The sequence below is a fragment of the Callithrix jacchus genome, chromosome 16 (assembly GCF_049354715.1).
Source record: "Callithrix jacchus isolate 240 chromosome 16, calJac240_pri, whole genome shotgun sequence".
NCBI lineage: Eukaryota > Metazoa > Chordata > Mammalia > Primates > Cebidae > Callithrix > Callithrix jacchus.
Genome location: NC_133517.1, coordinates 40219047 through 40239740, shown reverse-complemented (window position 1 = coordinate 40239740; position 20694 = coordinate 40219047). Strand labels below are relative to the sequence as shown.

General features: G+C 35.6%; 1 protein-coding gene across 7 annotated transcripts in view; it reads left to right on the top strand.

Moving 5' to 3' along the window:
* Nucleotides 1-14168: 14168 nt before the first annotated feature.
* Nucleotides 14169-20694, top strand: part of CNBD1 (cyclic nucleotide binding domain containing 1) — a 644932-nt gene continuing 638406 nt past the window's right edge. For 4 of the 7 annotated variants that reach the window (XR_013528268.1, XM_078353605.1, XM_035276519.3 and 1 more), the window contains exon 1: nucleotides 14169-14303. Coding sequence is in view for 3 of the 7 variants with exons in the window: in XM_035276517.3 (XP_035132408.1) it covers nucleotides 14216-14303 (88 nt within the window). In the remaining 4 variants the exon portion in view is untranslated. Of the gene's footprint in view, nucleotides 14304-16171; nucleotides 16297-20694 lie in introns of those variants that run through there. The other 3 variants (XM_078353604.1, XM_035276518.3, XM_078353606.1) reach the window with 3 other exon arrangements.

Below are 20694 nucleotides of genomic sequence, written 5' to 3'. Positions count from 1 at the left end.
ATTTGGTAGTTTCTCTTAATATGTTTAGGGAGTCTGTTTAGAAAAAAACTGAAAATTGGATAAGTTAACAGATCAGCGATGGGATGATGAGATGGATTTGTATTGTGTTACTGTGTAAGCTCAAATCCCTATAACAAATCCCTTATTTCATGTATCTCCTAGTGGTTTTGCTTCTCTGATCAAACCCCGATTAATGTGGGTAATAGAGAAAGAAGCAGTTCAAGCTCTGAAAAACAGCTAGAAGTTTTTTTTTTTTTTTAAGAATCCTGCACACAATCTTGAAGGCCAATTTGATAAATCACAGAAAATAGAGAAAGCATCAGAGTTGATATGTTTCTAAGCTATGTTTCAGCCAGATTTCTCTGGGTAGCTGTTCCTCTCATATTTGACCTAATAAAGTCAGAGATTTTTTTCAACGAAGCCATTTGCCATTACCCATAAATCTGTCCTATGTTTGTTGCAGATACCATGTAACAAAATGATAAAAATATTCAAAGGGTCATTAGTTACCACTGTATGTGACCTATGGTTTACTAACACATAATAAACACATAGGCTTTTTTTTGTTCAAAGACATTGTCTAAGAAGTAATAAAATAGAGTTTCGAACAACAGCAGCAATAACAACAAAAAACCTGGAAGAGTATAACTGATAACAGGCTTCTCTTCTGAACCATAAAAATGTAGCTAATAGTTTCCTGGAGAAAAAAATGCACTACAATGTGTATTTACCTAAGTTAACATTTTATGCCAAAACAGCACAATGATTTATAACATTATAGCCATTTCTGAAGTTGTTACAGGACACCTCCTGCAGATAGTGTACTGTGCAGTACAAATTATCGTGATTTGTGCAGATAGTGTACTGTGTGATACTAATTATAGTGATTTGTGGAAGTGTAGAGTAGAAGACTAGAGCAATAAAGAAAGAAGAATAATGTTCTTCCTTGAATCATGGGGGAAAAGCACAGCTCAGCACTTGTCCCCAGGCAACTTTGAGTAATAGTACAGTGCATTGAAGTTCAAGTCTCTGAAATGTCAAGTCTACATGACAATGGGATTACATTAGAAAAACAAAAACAAGATGACAGATGGCTCATTTGATGTTGTGAATGGTGTCTTCATAAAAGCCACTTACCTGGAAGCACTGCAAGTGGTTGGGTGAAAAGGAAAATAATACTGACTCATGAAATAAGTGAGGAAAAGCATACCAATCAAGCAGCAGAAAAAGGATTTGTGATCAGGGTTTTAATCATGACTCCTATACTAATTTATTACTTGACGTTCAGAAAATTGAAGCTTGGTTGGATGAATTAGTGAGTTCAATTTTGTTTGTTGCACAGGAGAAGATGAAAATTACATTTGGAAAACAGAAGGCACACGGTAGTTTCATCAGAAAGAGAAAATGCCTTATGGCATTTCCAGGCTCTCCAAATGCTGCCATGTCTGTATCTGATTTCTCTGGCCACATGCTCCCACAAATTACAAAGTGAGGATGTGTAAGAAATGGATAGGATTGTACAAAAACATTACATGTTATGCACACCTATGTGACACTTCTAAGATGCATCTTTAGGCATTTGTGAATATAGTTAAGTTCATCTTCAAGAATGTCTGTCATACTAAATAAAATGCAAGAAAGGGACAAATGAAAGAGAAAGCAACATTAATTTTTATCCTTTTAAGTAAAAAAGGTATGGTTGACATCCTCCCTAGTATAAAGCAGATATTGTGTTTTAAGTTTAAATAGCTTTTGACCACTTGCGGAGCAAAATATTGTGATTTCAAAGTAACTTATCTGCAGAAATGTTGAGAGAGAAAATAGATGTGAATCTAAAGAATGCATGCCAGTCAGTATTCACAGCATACAGAAACAACCAGCTAAACGTACTTCTTTGTAAGAACATGACCTTGCTTAAATAAGGGCTTCCTTCTAACAAGCGACAGTGACATTTAAAATAGGTCTGAGAAAATAATTGTTGAACACGTTTTCCTTTGCTTGAACTAATGCTGAACCAACAGGCTGTGGAGTCAGCCCAAGTTTGAATGCTGAACCTGCATTTCAGTGCAGCTGGAAGATCTGAAAAATTATTTTAACTTCACCAAGACTTTATTTCCAAATTTATAAAATGGAAATACTATCAATTTCTGTCTTACAGACTTTTGTGGGGATTAAATTAGAAGATAATGCATGGAAATCACTTGGCTTGGCAATTAGGTTATAGTCCACAGATGCTACTGATCATTTGGTTATCATTTTTGTGAGAAGGAAAATTTGAAGATAAATGATATAAATTGGCTTTCTCACAGCATATTATTTTTAAAAAAATTATTATACTTTAAGTTCTGGGGTACATGTATAGAATGTGCAGATTTGTTACATAGGTATACACGTGCTATAGTGGTTTGCTGCATCCATCACCCTGTCATCTACATTAGGTATTTCTGCTAATGCTATCCCTCCCTAATCCCTCCACTCCCTGCTATCCCTTTTCTAGTCCCCCACCCCCTAACAGGCCACAGTGTGTGATGTTCCCCTCTCTGTGTCATGTGTTCTCATTGTTCAGCTCCCACTTATGAGTGAGAAAATGTTGTGTTTGGTTTTCTGTTCTTGTGTCAGTTTGCTAAGAATGATGGTTTCCAGATTTGTTCATGTCCCTGCAAAGGACATGAACTCATTCTTTTTTATGGGTGCATAGTATTCCATGGTATATATGTGCCACATTTTCTTTTTCAGTCTATTATTGAAGGGCATTTGGGTTGGTTCCAAGTCTTTGCTACTGTGAACAGTGCCACAATAAACATACGTGTGAATGTGCCTTTATAATAGAATGTTTTATAATCCTTTGGGTATATACCCAATAACAGGATTGCTGGGTCAATTGGTATTTCTATTTCTAGATCCTTGAGGAATCACCACACTGTCTTCTACAATGGTTGAGCTAATTTATACTCCTACCAACAGTGTAAAACTTATTTATCCACATCCTCTCCAGCATCTGTTGTCTCCTGATATTTTAATGATTGCCATTTTAACTGGCATGAGATGGTATCTCAATGTGGTTTTGATTTGCATTTCTCTAATGACCACTGATGATGAGCTTTTTTTCATGTGTTTATTGGCCGCATAAATGTCTTCCTTCGAAAACTGTCTGTTCATATCCTTCGCCCACTTTTTAATGAGGTAGTTTGATGTTTTCTTGTAAATTTGTTTAAATTCTTTGTAGATTTCAGATATTAGCCCTTTGCCAGATGGGTAGATTACAAAAAATTTTTTCCCATTCTGTTAAATGCTGGTTCAATCTAATGATAGTTTCTTTTGCTGTGCAGAAGCTCTTAAGTTTAATTAGATCCCATTTGTCTATTTTGGCTTTTGTTGCCATTGCTTGTGGTATTTTAGTCATGAAGTTTTTAATAGTGTTAGCTCTTATGTTTACATATTTAATTCATCTGGAGTTAATTTTTGCATAAGGTATATGGAGGGATCTAGTTTCAGTTTTCTGCACATGGCTAGCCAGTTTTCCCAGCACCATTTATTAAATAGGGAATCCTTTCCCCACTGCTTGTTTTTGTCAAAGATCAGATGGTTTTAGATGTGTGATGTTATTTCTGAGGTCTCTGTTCTGTTCCATTGGTCTATAATCTCTGTTTTGGTACCAGTATCTTGCTGTTTTGATTACTGTAGCCTTTTAATATAGTTTGAAGTCAGGTAGCATGATGCTTCCAGCTTTGTTTTTTTGGCTTAGAATTGTCTTGGTCATGTGGGCTCCTTTTTAGTTCCATATGAAGTTTAAGGCATTTTTCCAATTCTGTGAAGAAAGTCAATAGTAGCTTGATGCTGATAGCATTGAATCTATAAATTACTTAGGGCAGTATGGTCATTTTCACAATACTGATTCTTCCTAACCATGAGCATGGGATGTTTTTCCGTCTATTTGTGTCCTCTCTTATTTCCTTGAGCAGTGGTTTGTAGTTCTCCTTGAAGAGGTCCTTCACATCCCCTGTTAGTTGTATTCCTAGGTATTTTACTCTCTTTGTAGCAACTGTGAATGGGAGTTCACTCATGATTTGGTTCTCTGTTTGTCTGTTATTGGTGGATAGAAATGCTTGTGATTTTTGCACATTGATTTTATATCCTGAGTTGCTTATCAGCCTAAGGAGATTTTGGGCTGAGACAATGAGGTCTTCTAAATATACAATCATGTCATCTGCAAATAGAGACAATTTGACTTCATCTTTTTCTGATTGAATACTCTTTATTTCTTTTTCTCACCCAATTGCCCTGGCAAGAACTTCCAATACAATGTTGAATGGAGTGGTGGGAGGAGGGCATCCTTGTCTTGTGCCAAATTTCAAAGGGAATGCTTCTAGATTTTGCCCATTCAGGATATTGGCTGTGGGTTTGTCATAAATGGCTTTTGCTATTTTGAGATATGTTCATTGATACCTAGTTTATTGAGAGTTTTTAGCATAAAGGGCTGTTGAATATTGTTGAAGGCCTTCTCTGCATCTATTGAGATAATCACATGGTTTTTGTCATTGGTTCTGGTTACGTGATGGATTACAGTCATAGATTTACCATATGTTGAACCAGCCTTGCATCTCAGGGATGAAGCTGACTTGATTGTGACTGATAAGCTTTTTGATGAGCTGTTGGATTTGGTTTGCCAGTATTTTATTGAAGATTTTCGCATCAATGTTCATGAATACTGGCCTGAAATTTTCTTTTTTTAGTGGTGTCTCTGCCAGGTTTTGGTATCAGGATGATGTTGGTCTCATAAAATGAGTTAGGGAGGATTTCCTCTTTTTGCATTGTTTGGAATAGTTTCAGAAGGAATGGTACCAACTCCTCTTTGTACCTCTGGTAGAATTCAGTTGTGAACCCATCTGGTCCTGGACTTTTTTTGGTTGCTAGGCCATTAATTGTTGCCTGAATTTTAAGCCTTGTTATTGGTATCTTCAGAGATTCAACATCTTCTTGGTTTAGTCCTGAGAGTGTGTGTCCAGGAATTTATCCATTTCTTCTGTATTTACTGGTGTATTTGCATAGAGGTGTTTGTAGTACTCTCTGATGGTAGTTTGTATTTCTCTGGTATTGGTGATGATGTCCCTTTTATCTTTTTTTATTGCATCTATTTGGTTCTTCTCTTTTCCTTTTTATTATTCTGGCTAGCGGTCTATTGGTTTTGTTGATCTTTTCAAAAAACTAGTTCCCGGATTTATTGATTTTTTTTTTTTTGAAGGGTTCTTTTGTGTCTCTATCTCCTTCAGTTCTGCTCTGTTTTTATTTCTTGTCTTCTGCTACCTTTTGAATTTATTTGATCTTGCTTCTCTAGCTTTTTTAATTTTGACAATAGAGTGTCGATATTAGATCTTTCCTCGCTTCTAATATGGGCATTTAGTGCTATAAATTTCCCTCTAGACACTGATTTAAATGTGTCCCAGAGATTCTGGTACATTGTTTCTTCATTCTAATTGGTTTCTAATGACATCTTTATTTCTGCCTTCATTTCATTATATATCCAGTAGTCATTCGGGAGCAGATTGTTCAGGTTCCATGTAGTTGTGTAGTTCTGAGTGAGTTTCTTAATCCTGAGTTCTAATTTGATTGCACTGTGGTCTGAGAGACTGTTATGATTTCCATTCTTTTGCATTTGCTGAGGAGTGATTGACTTGCAATTATGTGGCCAATGTTATAACAAGTGTGATGTGGAGCTGAGAAGAATGCATATTCTGTGGATTTGGGGTGGAGAGTTCTGTAGATGTCTATTAGGTCCGTTTGGTCCAGATCTGAGTTCAACTCTTGGATATTCTTTTAAATTTTCTGTTTTGTTGATCTGTCTAATGTTGACAGTGGAGGTGTTAAAGTTTCCCACTATTATTGTGTGGGAGTCTAAGTCTTTTTTTAGGTCATTAAGAACTGCGTACTTAAGGTTAATTTTGATCAAATATACTCAAGGGGCTTGTATAAGTAGAGCACGAATGGGTTCATGACTTTCTGAGTGAATTTTGAACACACATTAAAATACTAGGACACTTCAGAATCTAGTAAAATGCATGGCTTAGTGTACTATCCTGGTTAAAATCTTTGGTAATGTAAACATTTTGTACCCTTTATTTTTTGTTTGGGGAAAAAGCCTACTTCAATAAGGAGACTCCATCTGTTTCTGTCTATAGAGGGAAAGAATTTTAGAAGTCAGGAAGAGAAGATATTTTAACAGTTTTGTGATATATTAAATGTGTTTCAAGTAATTTTATCTAAAAAACCAGCATGGAAATTGCTAATGCCATCAAGTCTGACACGAGTTTTTGATCTCAGTATTTACCCCAACTACATAGTTGTTTTAATGTTTAATTATTCCCTTGAACAGTTGATTTCATTTGAAATGTTGTTTTTCATTTACAGTCATCTACAGTTGATAACAACCTGAACATTTTAAACAACCTCTGCTATTAATATACTTTCTTTCCTGCTGAATACATTTCTCCTATAAAGGGCTTATCCAAAGTACTATTTTGATTCAGTTGGTTTAGACTACTGAGAGTCACTTGAGAAAGATTGTTTATTAGTATGCTGAAAGAAAGCAGTTGGTATTATTACATCTTTGGGGGAAATATCCTCAGTTTTAAAAAATCGTATTGCCTCTGGTTTCATCTTCATGGCACTTTTTATATTAAAATGACACTCTTACTTATAAATGATATTCTAAAATGTTAGGTACTTTCTAAAGGATATATGCAAGGAAAACAATTGTTGGGATTCACGGATAAAACATAGCTTAATTATTTTGAGAAAGAAGAGATGAGCAGATACCCTATTTCTGTCCTTAATCTACTTTTATGAACTCCCAAGAATCGCCTTCCACATCCTCTTTTGGTCCATCTACTACAGGTTAAAAGTAAGACCGTCTCTGACCTTTATGATCTTTTCAAGTTAATTACCTATTGTACCTCAATTTTCTTATCTATAAAATAGGAGTAATAAATTGTACCTACCTTATAGGGTTATGCGGGCTAAATATGGGTGGAGTAACTAAATCAGTGCCTTGCAAAATCTACCCAATTAATATTGGCTGAATTCTTTTCATCATTATCATCATCATCATCATTAGGGTCTCTGTTTTGGTTAGTGTACCTGCAGCTATTCCAACAGAGAATGCAGCATCCAAGGAATCTTGTAACTAATTCTCCCATTCTCCACTGTTCATCAACCATTACCTCTTGATGTTTCCTATTACCTAGCCGTAGCTGAGGCCATCATCAGAACATCCCTGGACTATTCTAACAGCCCCTGGAAGGGTCCACTTTCTTTCTTCAATTTATGTTTCACTTCATCCCAGAGTTCCACTCTGAAACAAACTAGATGACCTCTCCATCAGATCCAGGTGGGTACCACCTCACTGGCCACCACCTTCCTTTACCTATATAAATGTCTCCATACTTTAGATAATTATTTTCCGAATGTTTAACCTGGAGTCTTTAAAATGCAGACAAATGAATTAATATATCTTGGATCCTCCACGTGTATTCCTTACTGGGAAGACCAGATAACCATCTTCTGAATGTTATTTTTATTCAGAGAATTTCTATCCTACAGTGCAGGGCATGCAGTGTCATTTTCAGCAACATGAGTGGAACATGAGGCCATTATCTCAGTGAAACGACTCAGAAAGACAAATACTGTATATTTTCACTTATAAATGGGAGCTAAATGAGATGTATGCATGGATATGGAGTGCAAACTTACAGACACTGGATACTTGGAAGGGTGGGAGGGAAGTTGATGAGGAGATATTACTTAATGAGTGCAATGTTTGTAATTCAGGTGATGGAATATATATAATTCAGGTGATGGATATGCTGAAAGACCCAACTGAACACTATGCAAAATGTCCATGTAACAATATGACACTAGTACTCCTTAAATTTGTGCAAATAAAAATAAAGATAATTGTACATCTTTAAGTCAAGGAATCAGTGTGACCAGAACAAACTTGGGTTCAAATTCTAGTTTTACTACATTTCAACTCTATAGTTTTAATTTTCAGAGCCTCATTTTCCTCATCTGTAAAGTAAGATCATAATAGCTATCTTCAAAATTTTTGTGAAAAATATCTGAAAATTTGAAATTGCATAAGCCAATAGCAAATGCAATAATGGATTGTTAAGCAGTGTCTCAGAAAATAGAGATGAAAGTACTAAACTAGGAGAATTTGTATTGAAAATTTCTGTAGTTTTGTAATAAGAACAAGGAGATTTTTCTAAGTATGTAATAGAAGAAGTCAGAAGGTATAAAAGGAAAAACAATAATAAATTTAGCTACGAAATAATTTTTTAAATGACCACAAATAAAAAAGCATAAATCCAGAGGTCAGATGCAGAACTTGGAAAAACTGTTAGCAACCTGCAGACAAAAGATTTATTTCTTTACTGATGGTAAGAAAAAAACTAACAATTCCAGAAAAAAATGGGGCAAAAGATATGCATGATTGTAAACAGACAAAATAGAAATGGCTCTAAAATACGTTTAAGATGCTCATTCTTACTCCTAACAAGACAAAATACAAATTAAAGTCACAATTTGGGCATAGTGGATCATGCCTGTAATCCCAACACTTTGGGAGGCTTAGGCCAGAGGATCACTTGAGCCTAGTTTGAGACAAGCCTGGCCAACATGGCAAAACCCTGTTTTCATAGTCCCAGCTACTTGGGAGACTGAGGTAGAAGGATTGCTTAAGTCCAGGAGATCTAGGCATCAGTGAGTCCAGATCATGCTCCTGTACTCCAGCCTGGGTGATAGTTGAATCCTGTCTCAAAAAAAAAAGTCACAAGTTGGAAACCAAAGATTAATAAGGTGGCTATTGCTCTAGTGTTGAAGATGTAGACAAAGAGGCACTCTCACACATACCTAACTTTGGGATAAATTGGTATACCTTGTAGAGAGAAATATGGTAATATTAATCAGAATTTGCAATGCACATTTACTTTGACCCAGCAATCTCACTGCTAGGAATATGACCTATGGACATATCCATACATATACAAAGTGAAGTAAATATACAGATAAAATATTAACTGTCACACTGTTAACAAATTGGAAACAACTTGAATATCCATCATAATGGGATTGATACCTCATGATACAGCATTACAAATAAGTATCATGTAGTAGCACTTAACTAAGATGAGGCAGGTCTATATATACTGTTGTGAAAAAACTGTTCAAGATATATTAACTATCAATATATATCAATGTCTGGAATTTGAAAAAAGAGAAGTATGCAGGTTTAGGTTCTACATGCATAGATTATATCCAAGGAATGAATTTATATAGCTGGCTGATAAAAATAGAAAGATTTTACTGTATGTAAATATTTTAAAACTCAGATTTGTATTATATTAATGTATTGCCTATTCAAAACATAAATAAAAATAATTTAAAAGCAACTTAAATGTAATGAAAACTTTTATCAGCAGTCCATCTAAGGAAATGTGCATCCTGTTAGTACTGTTTGGTAAAGTTTGCTGATATGTCTCCTTGTGTCTTCAGAATACTTCATAGGATAATAACATATGCATAAAATACTGTGGAGTCTGCTATACTTAATTAATTCCATCACATCAGTTGTTGCTGAAAGCTTTAGTAAAGAATGGCTACTGTATTTTCTTTATGCTAGTTATTATTTTTTTGTTCTGTTTTCTAGTTTCTGAATCATATGCTTAGCCACTTCATGTTTGAAGTGAGTCCTCATTTCATTTTGGTGTATGCCAGTCCTTGTTGCCCTGGCTGCTTTCTTGTATGTTAGCTTGATATGCCAATTGCAGAGAGAAAGGAAAGGAACTGGAATTCTTTTCGGAATGCATATTGTATGTCAAGCACTGTATTAAATGTTTTGCATGTTTAATATAATATAACATTTATAAGAATCATAACTAAGTATACACTTTACTTATTTACAGTCCTCTCATAACCCAATGAAGTTACTCTCACCCCTATAATTTTACAAATAAAAAAGGCAAGGGCTTAGTTAAATTAAATGACTTAACCAATGGGTCACACCAAAGAGGTTTGGCTCAATACATATGGCTTCAAAGCCTATCAGCTCTATCCTGTACTGTGCTGTCTTCCACCTCATACTCTAAGTACTGTACATACTCTAAATTCCATTTTAAAAACACAATGCTTTCTAATACAATATCTCATGCTTTTATCAAATATATTTTATATAGCTAATTCAACGTAAAATTTCATGGCTTTATAAAAAGCAAGAATATAAAAAAATGTAATTTTTCTTGGATGTGAATATACTCTGAAATTACTCTTTCAAAATGTCTTCTCTATGTGAATAGCTTCTCCATAACCTCAAAGTGACTAAGACCCTCTTGCTTTTGCTAGGACGATTTGAAACCAGTCTTAAAATGTTCTTGTACTCTCCCCAAAACTTAAATTTAACTAACATGTAATTTTTACTGGAAAAGGTTTATATTTTTGGAGTGATGGAGTGATTTTTTTTATATTGCAAAAATTGCTGAAAATCCTTTCCAAATAATTTATATTTCTTTCCCTAAAAGCCTGCCTATGATTACTGCCCACTTTTTCTCTCACTCTCTTCTCCTACTCCTCTCTTACTCTCTAGGCTGACCTGTCTTTTATACTATTTCTAAAAATTATCTCAATTTGTCTACCCTACTTCACAAACTAAAACTGCAGTATGTACAACTTCAGCAAACTAAAAGCCTCCATTTTGTCAATTTTTTTTCTCCTGCAGATCCCAGAATGATCCAAATTTACCTGACTCTGTATGTATTGATTATATTGTGAGGTTGTTTTCTATTAATAGATCTCCACAGTTTTCGGATTCTAAAATATCTTCTGGGGTGTGTCTCCTGAAAGCCTATCTGGCAGTGCTCGGGAGCAATTTTCTATATAATTGTTTGGACTTTTGCTTGTTGCCTCTCTGGACTTTGCCATTTAATCGTTACATGTATAGCTAAGGGCTTATGAAAGTGTTGGAAATATGCTTAGTTAACATTCATCCAATAAAATGATTTGGGTATAACGTATGTTATACTTGTGTATCTTCAGATCAATAGTGATGTTGTTTTGTAGAATCTATTGAGATCTCTAGCAAAATTATGCCAGTTATCTTAATTTGACATATCTTTTCTAATACATAGTTAAAAATATAATACCAGAATGAAACACTCAAAATCAAAATAGGGCATATCTGACATATTAAATATTTTCATAGTGTCTAGAAAATTATGGCAAATTCGGTTACTGGTGTTTGCAATACAAAATGAATACTTAAGGTACATCTTAAAAAATGAACCTGTAATATACTGCTGCTAACTATGTAGCAGGAATGAATGGAATACATATGAAATGTACTTCTGAAAAGGTCTTTAAAATATTAAAAGTATTTATGCTCTGGTTTCTCTTCAGAATCAGTATATCTTTTGCTTTCATTAAAATATTAAAAATATTTAATCCATATGAATTTTTCAAAGTTTACTTCAGCAGTAGTAATATTATTACTAATAAAAATGGAGTAGTTACTATATCTAGGTACTGTTCTAGGACTTTTTCATGATTTTATTTAATATTTATAATATTTATATGAGGTATTATCATTACCCCTGCATAGATTAGGATATGGAGGCCAAGGCAGATTATGTGACATGCCATTAGTAAGTGGTTGAGAAAAAATTAGACTTGTAAGTACTGTCCAGGCATTGGTAAACAATGTAATACATCTTTCTCTCAAAGGCAAATCATGTGATTATGTTATTATTCTTTGAATGAATTGCAAAAGGATTCAGAATACATTGAAAAGAGTAACAAAAAACATTTAGCGGAGCTGAAGTTGTGATGTGATCAATTTTCTCTAGACATATATCAGCAGATAGTAGTAGATGCTCATACATAATTACAATTATTACAGAGACTGAGATAAAATTAAGTAAGCTATTTTAGTTATTTTGCTATTTACTCCTTAATTTTCTTGTTTACTTGCACTGTCACGTCTCATTTTTTTTTCTTTAAAATTGTTTTCAAGCAAGGTTTGGGTTGACGTGAACTGTGGTATTATATGGCTTTCAGCGTGTAAGGTTTATTATATATGAAATACAGAAAAGAGAAAGGTGAAAATACAGAAAAGCAGGAAAATAGCTAGAAAATAAATAAAACTAAGAACTGATAGCTTGGAATCAGAGAGGTAATTGATCGTCACGAATTTAGGACGTTAAGAAAACTTCCTCTTACATTTGTTTGATTAGAACTGTGTCAGAGAAAAGAAGAATTCTCCATAGCCCCATCTGCTTAACATTCAAGAAAAATTCATGTCCTCAGTACTTTAGGCTTTAAATGTGAGACTGGCAAGAGAATGGATCTAGAAAAGCCCATGGAAGGATGGCAGTAGGAATTAGCAATGAGGGGAGAGTTGGAATGTTAAGGAACCATTCTGGAGTGGGAGCTAGGCAGATGGCTAGCGTGGAAGGAATACAAGATGACGAATAGTGATGAGACTCAACAAATTTGAGACTAGGGTGAGTTTGGAGTTTGTAAAACTGGGAATAGGAAAATATATTCAGTTGAAAAGTTATCCTGGAGTAAATTTATTGTGCACATATATTTTAATAGAAACTGTTGAAAAATGAATTTGTTACTTTTGTAACATAATTAATGTTTTCTATTCTAGTTGTTAATGTTATCTAGATGAAGTTGATCAAGAAATGGTTGGTTAACACTCTGCTAGTCCAGCTCAGGTGTCAGACAGCCCCAGTCGTTTTGTATATTACCTGATGAAATGGGAGAGTTTCCTGATTCCCCTCACAGGATGTGTGACAGTGGTATGGTTTGCCTGCTCCCTTGGTCCTTGCTGCTACTTAAACCCCTGAGGGGAGGGGGAGCACACAGGTGGATGGGTGCAGGAGGCCAAGTGGGCCTGTGTTACAGTGTACCCTTTTAGCCCTGCCCTCTGTGGATGGCTTGATGTTAACAAGCTCAGTGGAATCTGTTTTTTCGCAAGGGTAGAGGGCCAGTGTGACAGCTTTCTGTATCCCGAATTATTGCCCAATGTCCAAGATGTATTGGGTCACACATCAGCTTGAAGAAAGAACTCAGGGGTTATATTGACTGGTGGAGGTGGCTCTCAGCAGGATGGATGAGGAGCTGGAAGGGGGATGGAGTGGGGAAATGATCTTCCCCTGGAGTTTGGCTGTCTAGTGGCCAAACTTCCCTTAGTGTTCAGATGTTCCTCTTCTCTCTTTCTTTGCCACATCATTCTGCCATTCTTCTATTTGTATCATCTCATTGTCTGCTTCTGGAGCCTGCAATTCAGGGTTTATATGGGTAAAGGATGGGGTAACATTTTGGGTGCAAAAACAGAAATGCCCGTCCCTATTTAGGGCCACAGGTCTCCAGACTTGAGGGTGGGGCCTTTAGCAGGGAACTGCCCTCTTCTACCCAGTGTTTCCCTGTCTCCTGTCTGTATCACTGTAACAGTTATGATACCAGGAAAACATTTTTTAAAATAAATATTAAAATATTTATGATACCTTGAAAGATGATACACAGCATCAGAAAATATGTTAAGTAGGATTCTAAACCCTAGCCATTGTGACTATCCTTAATTATTGTGAAGTAGCAGAATATAATTTAAAAAAGGTAACATAATCTAACAGAATATAGTTAAATGTAAGCAGGGGTGGGTTTATTGGTGTATGATAATTAGAAGTGATGGTTTACCCTATATACATAGCCATGAAGGAACAGTATAAATATGCTATCTTGTTATTGCTGGTACAAAAAGAGTCTGTGATATCCAGTGTAAACATTTGGTAGGCAGGAAAAGGGCTCTGACTATGTAAGACCAAGAAAGTGAATGCTTTCATTTCACCTCGACTCATGAGTGCTGTTGATTCTGCCACATCTGCCTTGTGGACTATAATTTCCTTCTTCATTCCAGCTACTCCCTGTAGCTCATAAAGTCCTCCTCATGAATTCCACTGGACTAAAATATAGCATAGTCCTTCCTGGTCTAGATTCCACTCTTGGAAATGCACAGACAGTGGATAAGAACTGTGAACAAGAAGATTCCGTAGGATTCAACCTATCAGAGAGGACGTTGAGGTTCTGCTTTATGAGCCTGCAGGCAAAGAGTGATCATTTACCTCTCAAGCAGCCTCTGGTCATCTGCCTTTGAGCCATCAAGATGCCTATGTCTTCTCTTCCAGCAGCTATTTTTTCTCATATGACAACTATTGGCAATGTGCCTCCTCCTCCACTTCGCAGTATACCAGGTGAGTGGGGAATACTTTGATGATCTCACACATCTACCATTGTTTTCAGTGGTTTTTACCCCAGATATGGCAATTGGTGTATTTTGGGGTTGATAGGGACATTGGGAATCTTATTGACAATGCTGTGGAAAGGAAAGAACATAGATGTGTAAATCCTGCTTGTTCTACTTGAAGTCATTTCAGTTCTCTTAAGTCTCAAGCATTTTTTCTTTGTAAAATGAGGATCTTTATGAACTCTTAGAGCTTCAAATACATTGAAATATTTCTAAAGATGAAAGAAAATAAAGGCCCAGAGAGGTCACATGTTCCAGCAGCTATCAAGTTCCTTTTTCCAGCAGACCTTCTCCCCCTACCCAGAGTTGGTCTTACTACCCTTAATGGGATAATTAATACTTAATGTTCTCTAGGAGAATTCTCATTTCAATTTGACAAGGAAATAAAGGATAATTCCTACTATTCAGGCTGTAAAATTTATTCCTATTTAATTTTTTTATTTTCTAGTCTTTTACTTATAATATCTTAAGAATTAATTATAGAACTAGATACTTCAGAGTTTATACAGTTGATAGTATTTTCTTATTTCATGTAACTAATCTAAACTCAAAACACTTTCTTTAGATTGTAAACACTTCTTATGGCCATTGAATTTATACGTCTATTATTTGATCACCATAATTCTGAGTAGCAATAAGTGTAAGTCCCAGTATTAAGATTTAAAAAAATATTTGGATAACAAAGGTAATACTCAGGACCCTTTTCTACTTCAATAAAGCATTAACTCTTATTTTATTATTCATTAGGTAGATTTATAGTGTTGATTATAGTATCAATTTGAAGAAGCTAACCCATGCATCCTTTTCCCTTCCTGTGAGAGTTAATTTCTCCAAATACATTTTTAAAAATTAATGCTCATAGTCTCCAGGTTTAAAGGTATCACAGGTGGCATTTGATACTCCTTGAAGGGGTACACTGATGTCTTCAACAACGTTAGACAAAATCCTTATGTTAAACAAATTAATTCCATTTATACATCTGTATTATGAAAACAGTTTTGCATCTGGTCAAAGTTTTCTACTTCTACTTGAGTAGAAATAATAATGAAATGTGATTTTGCTGAAAAAACACAGCTTCTATTCAGGTTTTATTTGTGAAAAGGAAAATAGAAATCACTGTAAAATAATTTTTTTTTTAAAGCCCAGGAAACTCAGTAGCTGGGAGTTAAAAGATCAAATTAATTTAGAATCAATGAGATGAGATTTGTGCTACCCTCTGTAGTGCCTCCCAAGGACACTTAACTCCTGTGAAGTGATTAAAAGATGAAAAATCAGCAGCAATTTAGATCTCAGAACTGAATAGAGCATAATGGAAAGCAGTGGAGCTCCCAATGTTCCCTTCAGAGGTTCCCACTTGATGTTTTATGTCTGCGACTTCTCTTTGAGGATGTGCCCTGCTTGCCTTAATAACTGTCTTTTTGCTAACTGTAGCAAGGCAACAATTCCCCTTCGCAAACTGATTGTCTCACTGCTGAAACAATGATCTCATGGAAGTCAATGTGTGGTGAATGCTTTCAACTTATGAAATGACTGAACCTGCATTACAAAGGATATATAAATGAATTTAAAATGCAATAGACATAAATAGGAATGCATGTTTACATACCTAAAAGGAAAAGCCAGCCATTATAGACATCCTTGATACTTTGTATTTTGAGTTAGGTTGGATTTAGTGACACATATTTACCTTCTCTGTTAAGTATTTACATGTGTATATTGTTAATTGAGTGCTTTCTATAGGTGGTATGTTAACATTTAGCATGTTATTTCATTTATTTCTTCTTTTTGAGATGGAGTTTTGCTCTTGTTGCCCAGACAGGAGTGCAATGGCACGATCTTGGTTCACCGCAACCTCTGCCTCCCGGGTTCAAGCGATTCTCCTGCCTCAGCCTCCGAGTAGCTGGGATTACAGGCATGTGCCAACACGCCCAGCGAATTTTGTAAGTTTAGTAGAGATGGGGTTTCTCCATGTTGGTCAGGCTGGTCTCGAACTCCTGACCTCAGGTGATCTGCCTGTTTTAGTCTCCTAAAGTGCTGGAATTACAGACGTGAGCCACCAGACTTGGCAAATTTTATTTATTTCTTAAAAGAACACTATGTCTTTGGTGGACAGAATAATGATCCCAGCGAGGTCCCTGCCTTAACTCACAAAACTTATGAATAGATTATATTACATGTCAGGGGGAATTAAGATTGCAGATGTAATTAAAGCAGCTGATCAGCTCATCCTGAGATGGGAGAATATTCTAGGTGGTCTGGGTTCCTGCCGCAATTGTGAGAGCCCTTATAAGTAAAAGAGGAGGCAGGAGAGTCGGTCAGAATGATATGTAAGGAAGACTTGACTGGTCATTGCTGGCTTTGAGTATGGAGTGGGGAAACCAACCAAGGGATTCAGGCAGCCTCCAAAAGCAGGGAAAGGCAAAGAAATAGATTCTCCCCTAGCGCCTCCAGAAGCAATGCAGTCCTGGTGATGTGATTTTAGCTCAGTGAAATCAGCTTCAGAGTTCTGATTTACAGAAGTGTTAGATAATACATTTTTTTTGTCTTAAGCCACTAAGACAGTGGAGTGGTCATCTTTTAAAGCAGCAACAGAAAATTAATACATGCTCCAGTTTACACTTAAGGATAATAAGGCTTAGGTTTCATACTAAGGTTCACACAGTTAAGTGGAAGAGGCTCCTCATAGTGCCATCTGTGTAAATGAACTCTCTCTACTCACAACAACAACAAAGCCCGCAGCATTTTGGGTTGCCCATTACCTCCTGCCCTGAATTCTTGCTCATTTGGCTACTTAGATGCTGTTGATGTATGGGAGGCAACATCTCACACATCTTGAAAAATCCTCCACTGCTATCTTGTTGACTCTGAAATTCAGATGCAGACACTTCAAATAGTTAAGCTTCTTGAGCTAGTTTATTGCTTATGTTTTAATTTTTTTTCTTTGAAACTTTCAAGTCTTCTTTTCTGGTCTCTTTGACTTGTGCCTCAGGATTTTTCAATCTGCCAACCTTAGGGGAGGAATGAATGTTCTCAAAAGCAAAAGCGTTGTGCCCCTTTTTATTCTGGATGAGAATTATTTTAAAAACATTACAGGTAGCCAAGTGTACAGTTTTACCAGCTAAGTGAAATAGCATCTGGTTTAAGTACACACATGAACCATTATTATTATAAGTTGATTTCCTGAAGAAAAAGAAAGAAGGAAAAAAGTCTTATTTAAAAAAATCTTTAATGGATTAAAGGCTGGATTTAATGGCAAGAAGCTGTCCTTCAGCATTTGGTCTATGGTCCAGTTAGCTTCCTTTGTTTGGGTAAATTTGCTAATACTCTGTTTTCTTCACACAAGTTAGGCTTATTCTTCTGAGAAAGAATGGCTTTAAAAATATGCTTTACATTTTGACTACTGGTTGACTTGAAAAAAAAAATCATTTCTGTGCTTTTCCAATACTAAAAGAGTTTCAGGTTCACAAAACATTTGTAGGTATCTTTCATTTGTTTCAACATACGGGTTGGAAAAAAAGGACTCAAGATAAGACCAGAGACACATCAAGAAATTTAGAAACAAGATAGTACTCTTAAGCAAGTGTTTTTTTTCTCTCTCTTTCATTTTGTGGCTTACATTTACTGAAAACGTGAAAAGACTGTGTCATCATTCCTAAGACTTCAAAGGCATTTTCTGTAATTGGAGAGTTTTTCATTTCTTTAGTAGCCAATGATTAATGGTATATATTTGAAAAAGTGAGTATTGTACCATTTAAAAGTTTTAAACCATTCAAATCCTAGGAATGCAGGTAAGAAAATGGGAGGCTTGTCAGTGAAGAAAAAAAAAGGGAAATGGATTGTGTAATGTGTAAAGAAACCGAGTTTAAAAAAAAAGGGAACTTAAATAAGAATGAAAATTCTAAGAAGGAATAAAAGGTAGGGAAAAGGCTGAATATTTTTGTCCATTTCTATATTTATATAATCAATAATAGTCCCAATGGAAATAGCTATCCTAAAATTCAGAAGTATTGAAAAATTTTTTTCCTCACCTTAGTCTTTTATGATAAAAATCATTTTTTAATCCCAAAGAGAAAAATGTATGTTTTATTGTAAAGCAAACATTTAGTCTTTTTTTCCTACTACTGTTATAACTATTTTGATGTACTTTTTGTCAATCCATTTGAGTGGCCTTTTGAAATTAAGCTATGGGAACTTAAATGTGAGCTTGATGGTACCTAGGAGTTGAGGCAGGAAACAGGAAATGAAGTAAATTGCAACGCCTTGCAAATCACATCTCTCCACTAGATGTCAGGCTAGGTCTCTCCCGAGTGTCAGACTACTGCTCTTATCAGCCTGTTTCAGAAATTAGTCCTGTTCTTAGTTCCAGGTTGCCAGTCCTTCAGTCAACTAGATCAGTCCTCCGGCATCTTTCGTGGACGTGATCTTTGGTCTTCCTTCAAGCAAATATAATGTGAACTAGATTTGCTTGTCTGATAGGATTATTAAACTTTTCTTGATCACTTTAACTCTCCACTCAAAAGCTGTCAGGGTCCTACTCGCCTTTAAAACTTAGATTACAATCTGTTTTCCACAATCCAGCATTTAAATCTTTAATGATTGGGCTAAAATCTGTCTCTTGTGTTCTAGATCCTATACTTCCGTTGATGTAACTCTCCACTACAGCTAAAACACTTTAATTGTTATTCCTTAAGCCTATTTACCAAAACTGATTAGAAGTATAGGAAGATTTCGAAGGTTAAGTTAAACATTCAGATGGCCACACTTGACACATATGTAGAATAAAGTTACAGCCTTCCATGACGACACTGTTAGGGTTTCCCCTTCTGCGGAAGAAGTTCTTGGATGCCTAGGTGCAGCTCACGCACCCACATAGTAGCTCAGGTTCAAGGTAGTGAGAGTAACATAGGGCAGGTACTGAATTGCCCTGGCTTAAAACCCTCATAAACCATCATCTTTTATAAAAATTCCGAAGTACTTGGGGTAGTTTCAATAACTGTTCATCAGGTATTTGTACATTATCTATAGTGCTTTCTAGTCCAAATGCAAGTCATCAATCCAAGATCATTGTTATCAGCAATGCTGCCTAGCAATACTGTTAACTCTGCCTTAATCTGCCCTATAAGGAACAGAGCTGGACAGTTCTCATGCTGACAGGAAAGATGTTCCTGTAATTCCACCACCATAATCTTTACCATACTGTCATGCCTTAGCTCATGTTTCCTGTGTTTGGAGTTCCCTTTGCTCTTCTTTTATTTGTTCTTATCATTTCAGTTCTTTGGAGTTTTCCTAAATTACTTTAATCTCCACAAAGGCTCTCCTGGATACCAGTATGAAGAAATTTTATACTATTTTAATATAATAGTTATTAATTATCATCACATTTTGTATAATCATATTTATATAATTTTTGTATAGTCACTATAGAGCCAGATGTGGGATTCCCTCCTGGATCATGATAATTCTATTTTCGGTATTTTGAGGGACTTTCATACTGCTTTCCAAAATGACTATTAATTTGCATCCTCACCAACAGTGTACCAGGGTTCCCTTTCCTCCACTTTCTAATAGTTATCTTTCATTTTTTTGATAATCACCATGTTAACAGATGTGAGGTGGTATCTTGCTGTAGATTTAATTTGTATTTCCCTGATGATTAGAGATATTAAACATTTTTTTGTTGGCCATTCATCAGTCTTACGTTGAAAAATATCTGTTCAGGCCCTTTGCCCATTTTTCAAATTGGACTATGTGTTTTCTTGTTATTGAATTGAGTTCCCTGTATGTTTTGGATATTATCCCCTCATCATACATATAGTTTGCAAATATGTTCTCCCATTCTGTGGGTTGTCTCTTCACTCTGTTAATTATTTTCGTTTCCGTGCAGAAGCTTTGTAGTTTGATCTAATCTTATTTAACTACATTTACCTTTGTTGCCTGTGCTTTTGGGAAAGCTGAGGCAGGAGGATCGCTTGAGCCCATAAATTTGAGGTTTTAGTGAGCTACGATCATGCCATTGCAGTCCAGCCTGGGCAACAGCACAAGACCCTGTTTTTTAAAAAAGGATTGATTTGTGGAGAATTAACACATTTATAACATTGAGTGTTCCTACTCAATAACTGGTATCTTTGCAATACTCTTCCTACTTCTCAGACTCAATGGCTCATACCTATAAGCCCTGCACTTTGGGAAGTCGAGATGGGAGGATCCCTGGAGGCCAAGAGTTTGAGACCAGCCTTGGCAACATAGTGAGACATTTTCTACCAAAAAATAAATACATAAATAAATCTTCCTACTTTGACTTTTTGTAGGTTTTCTTGTATGCCACCAAATAAAATTTA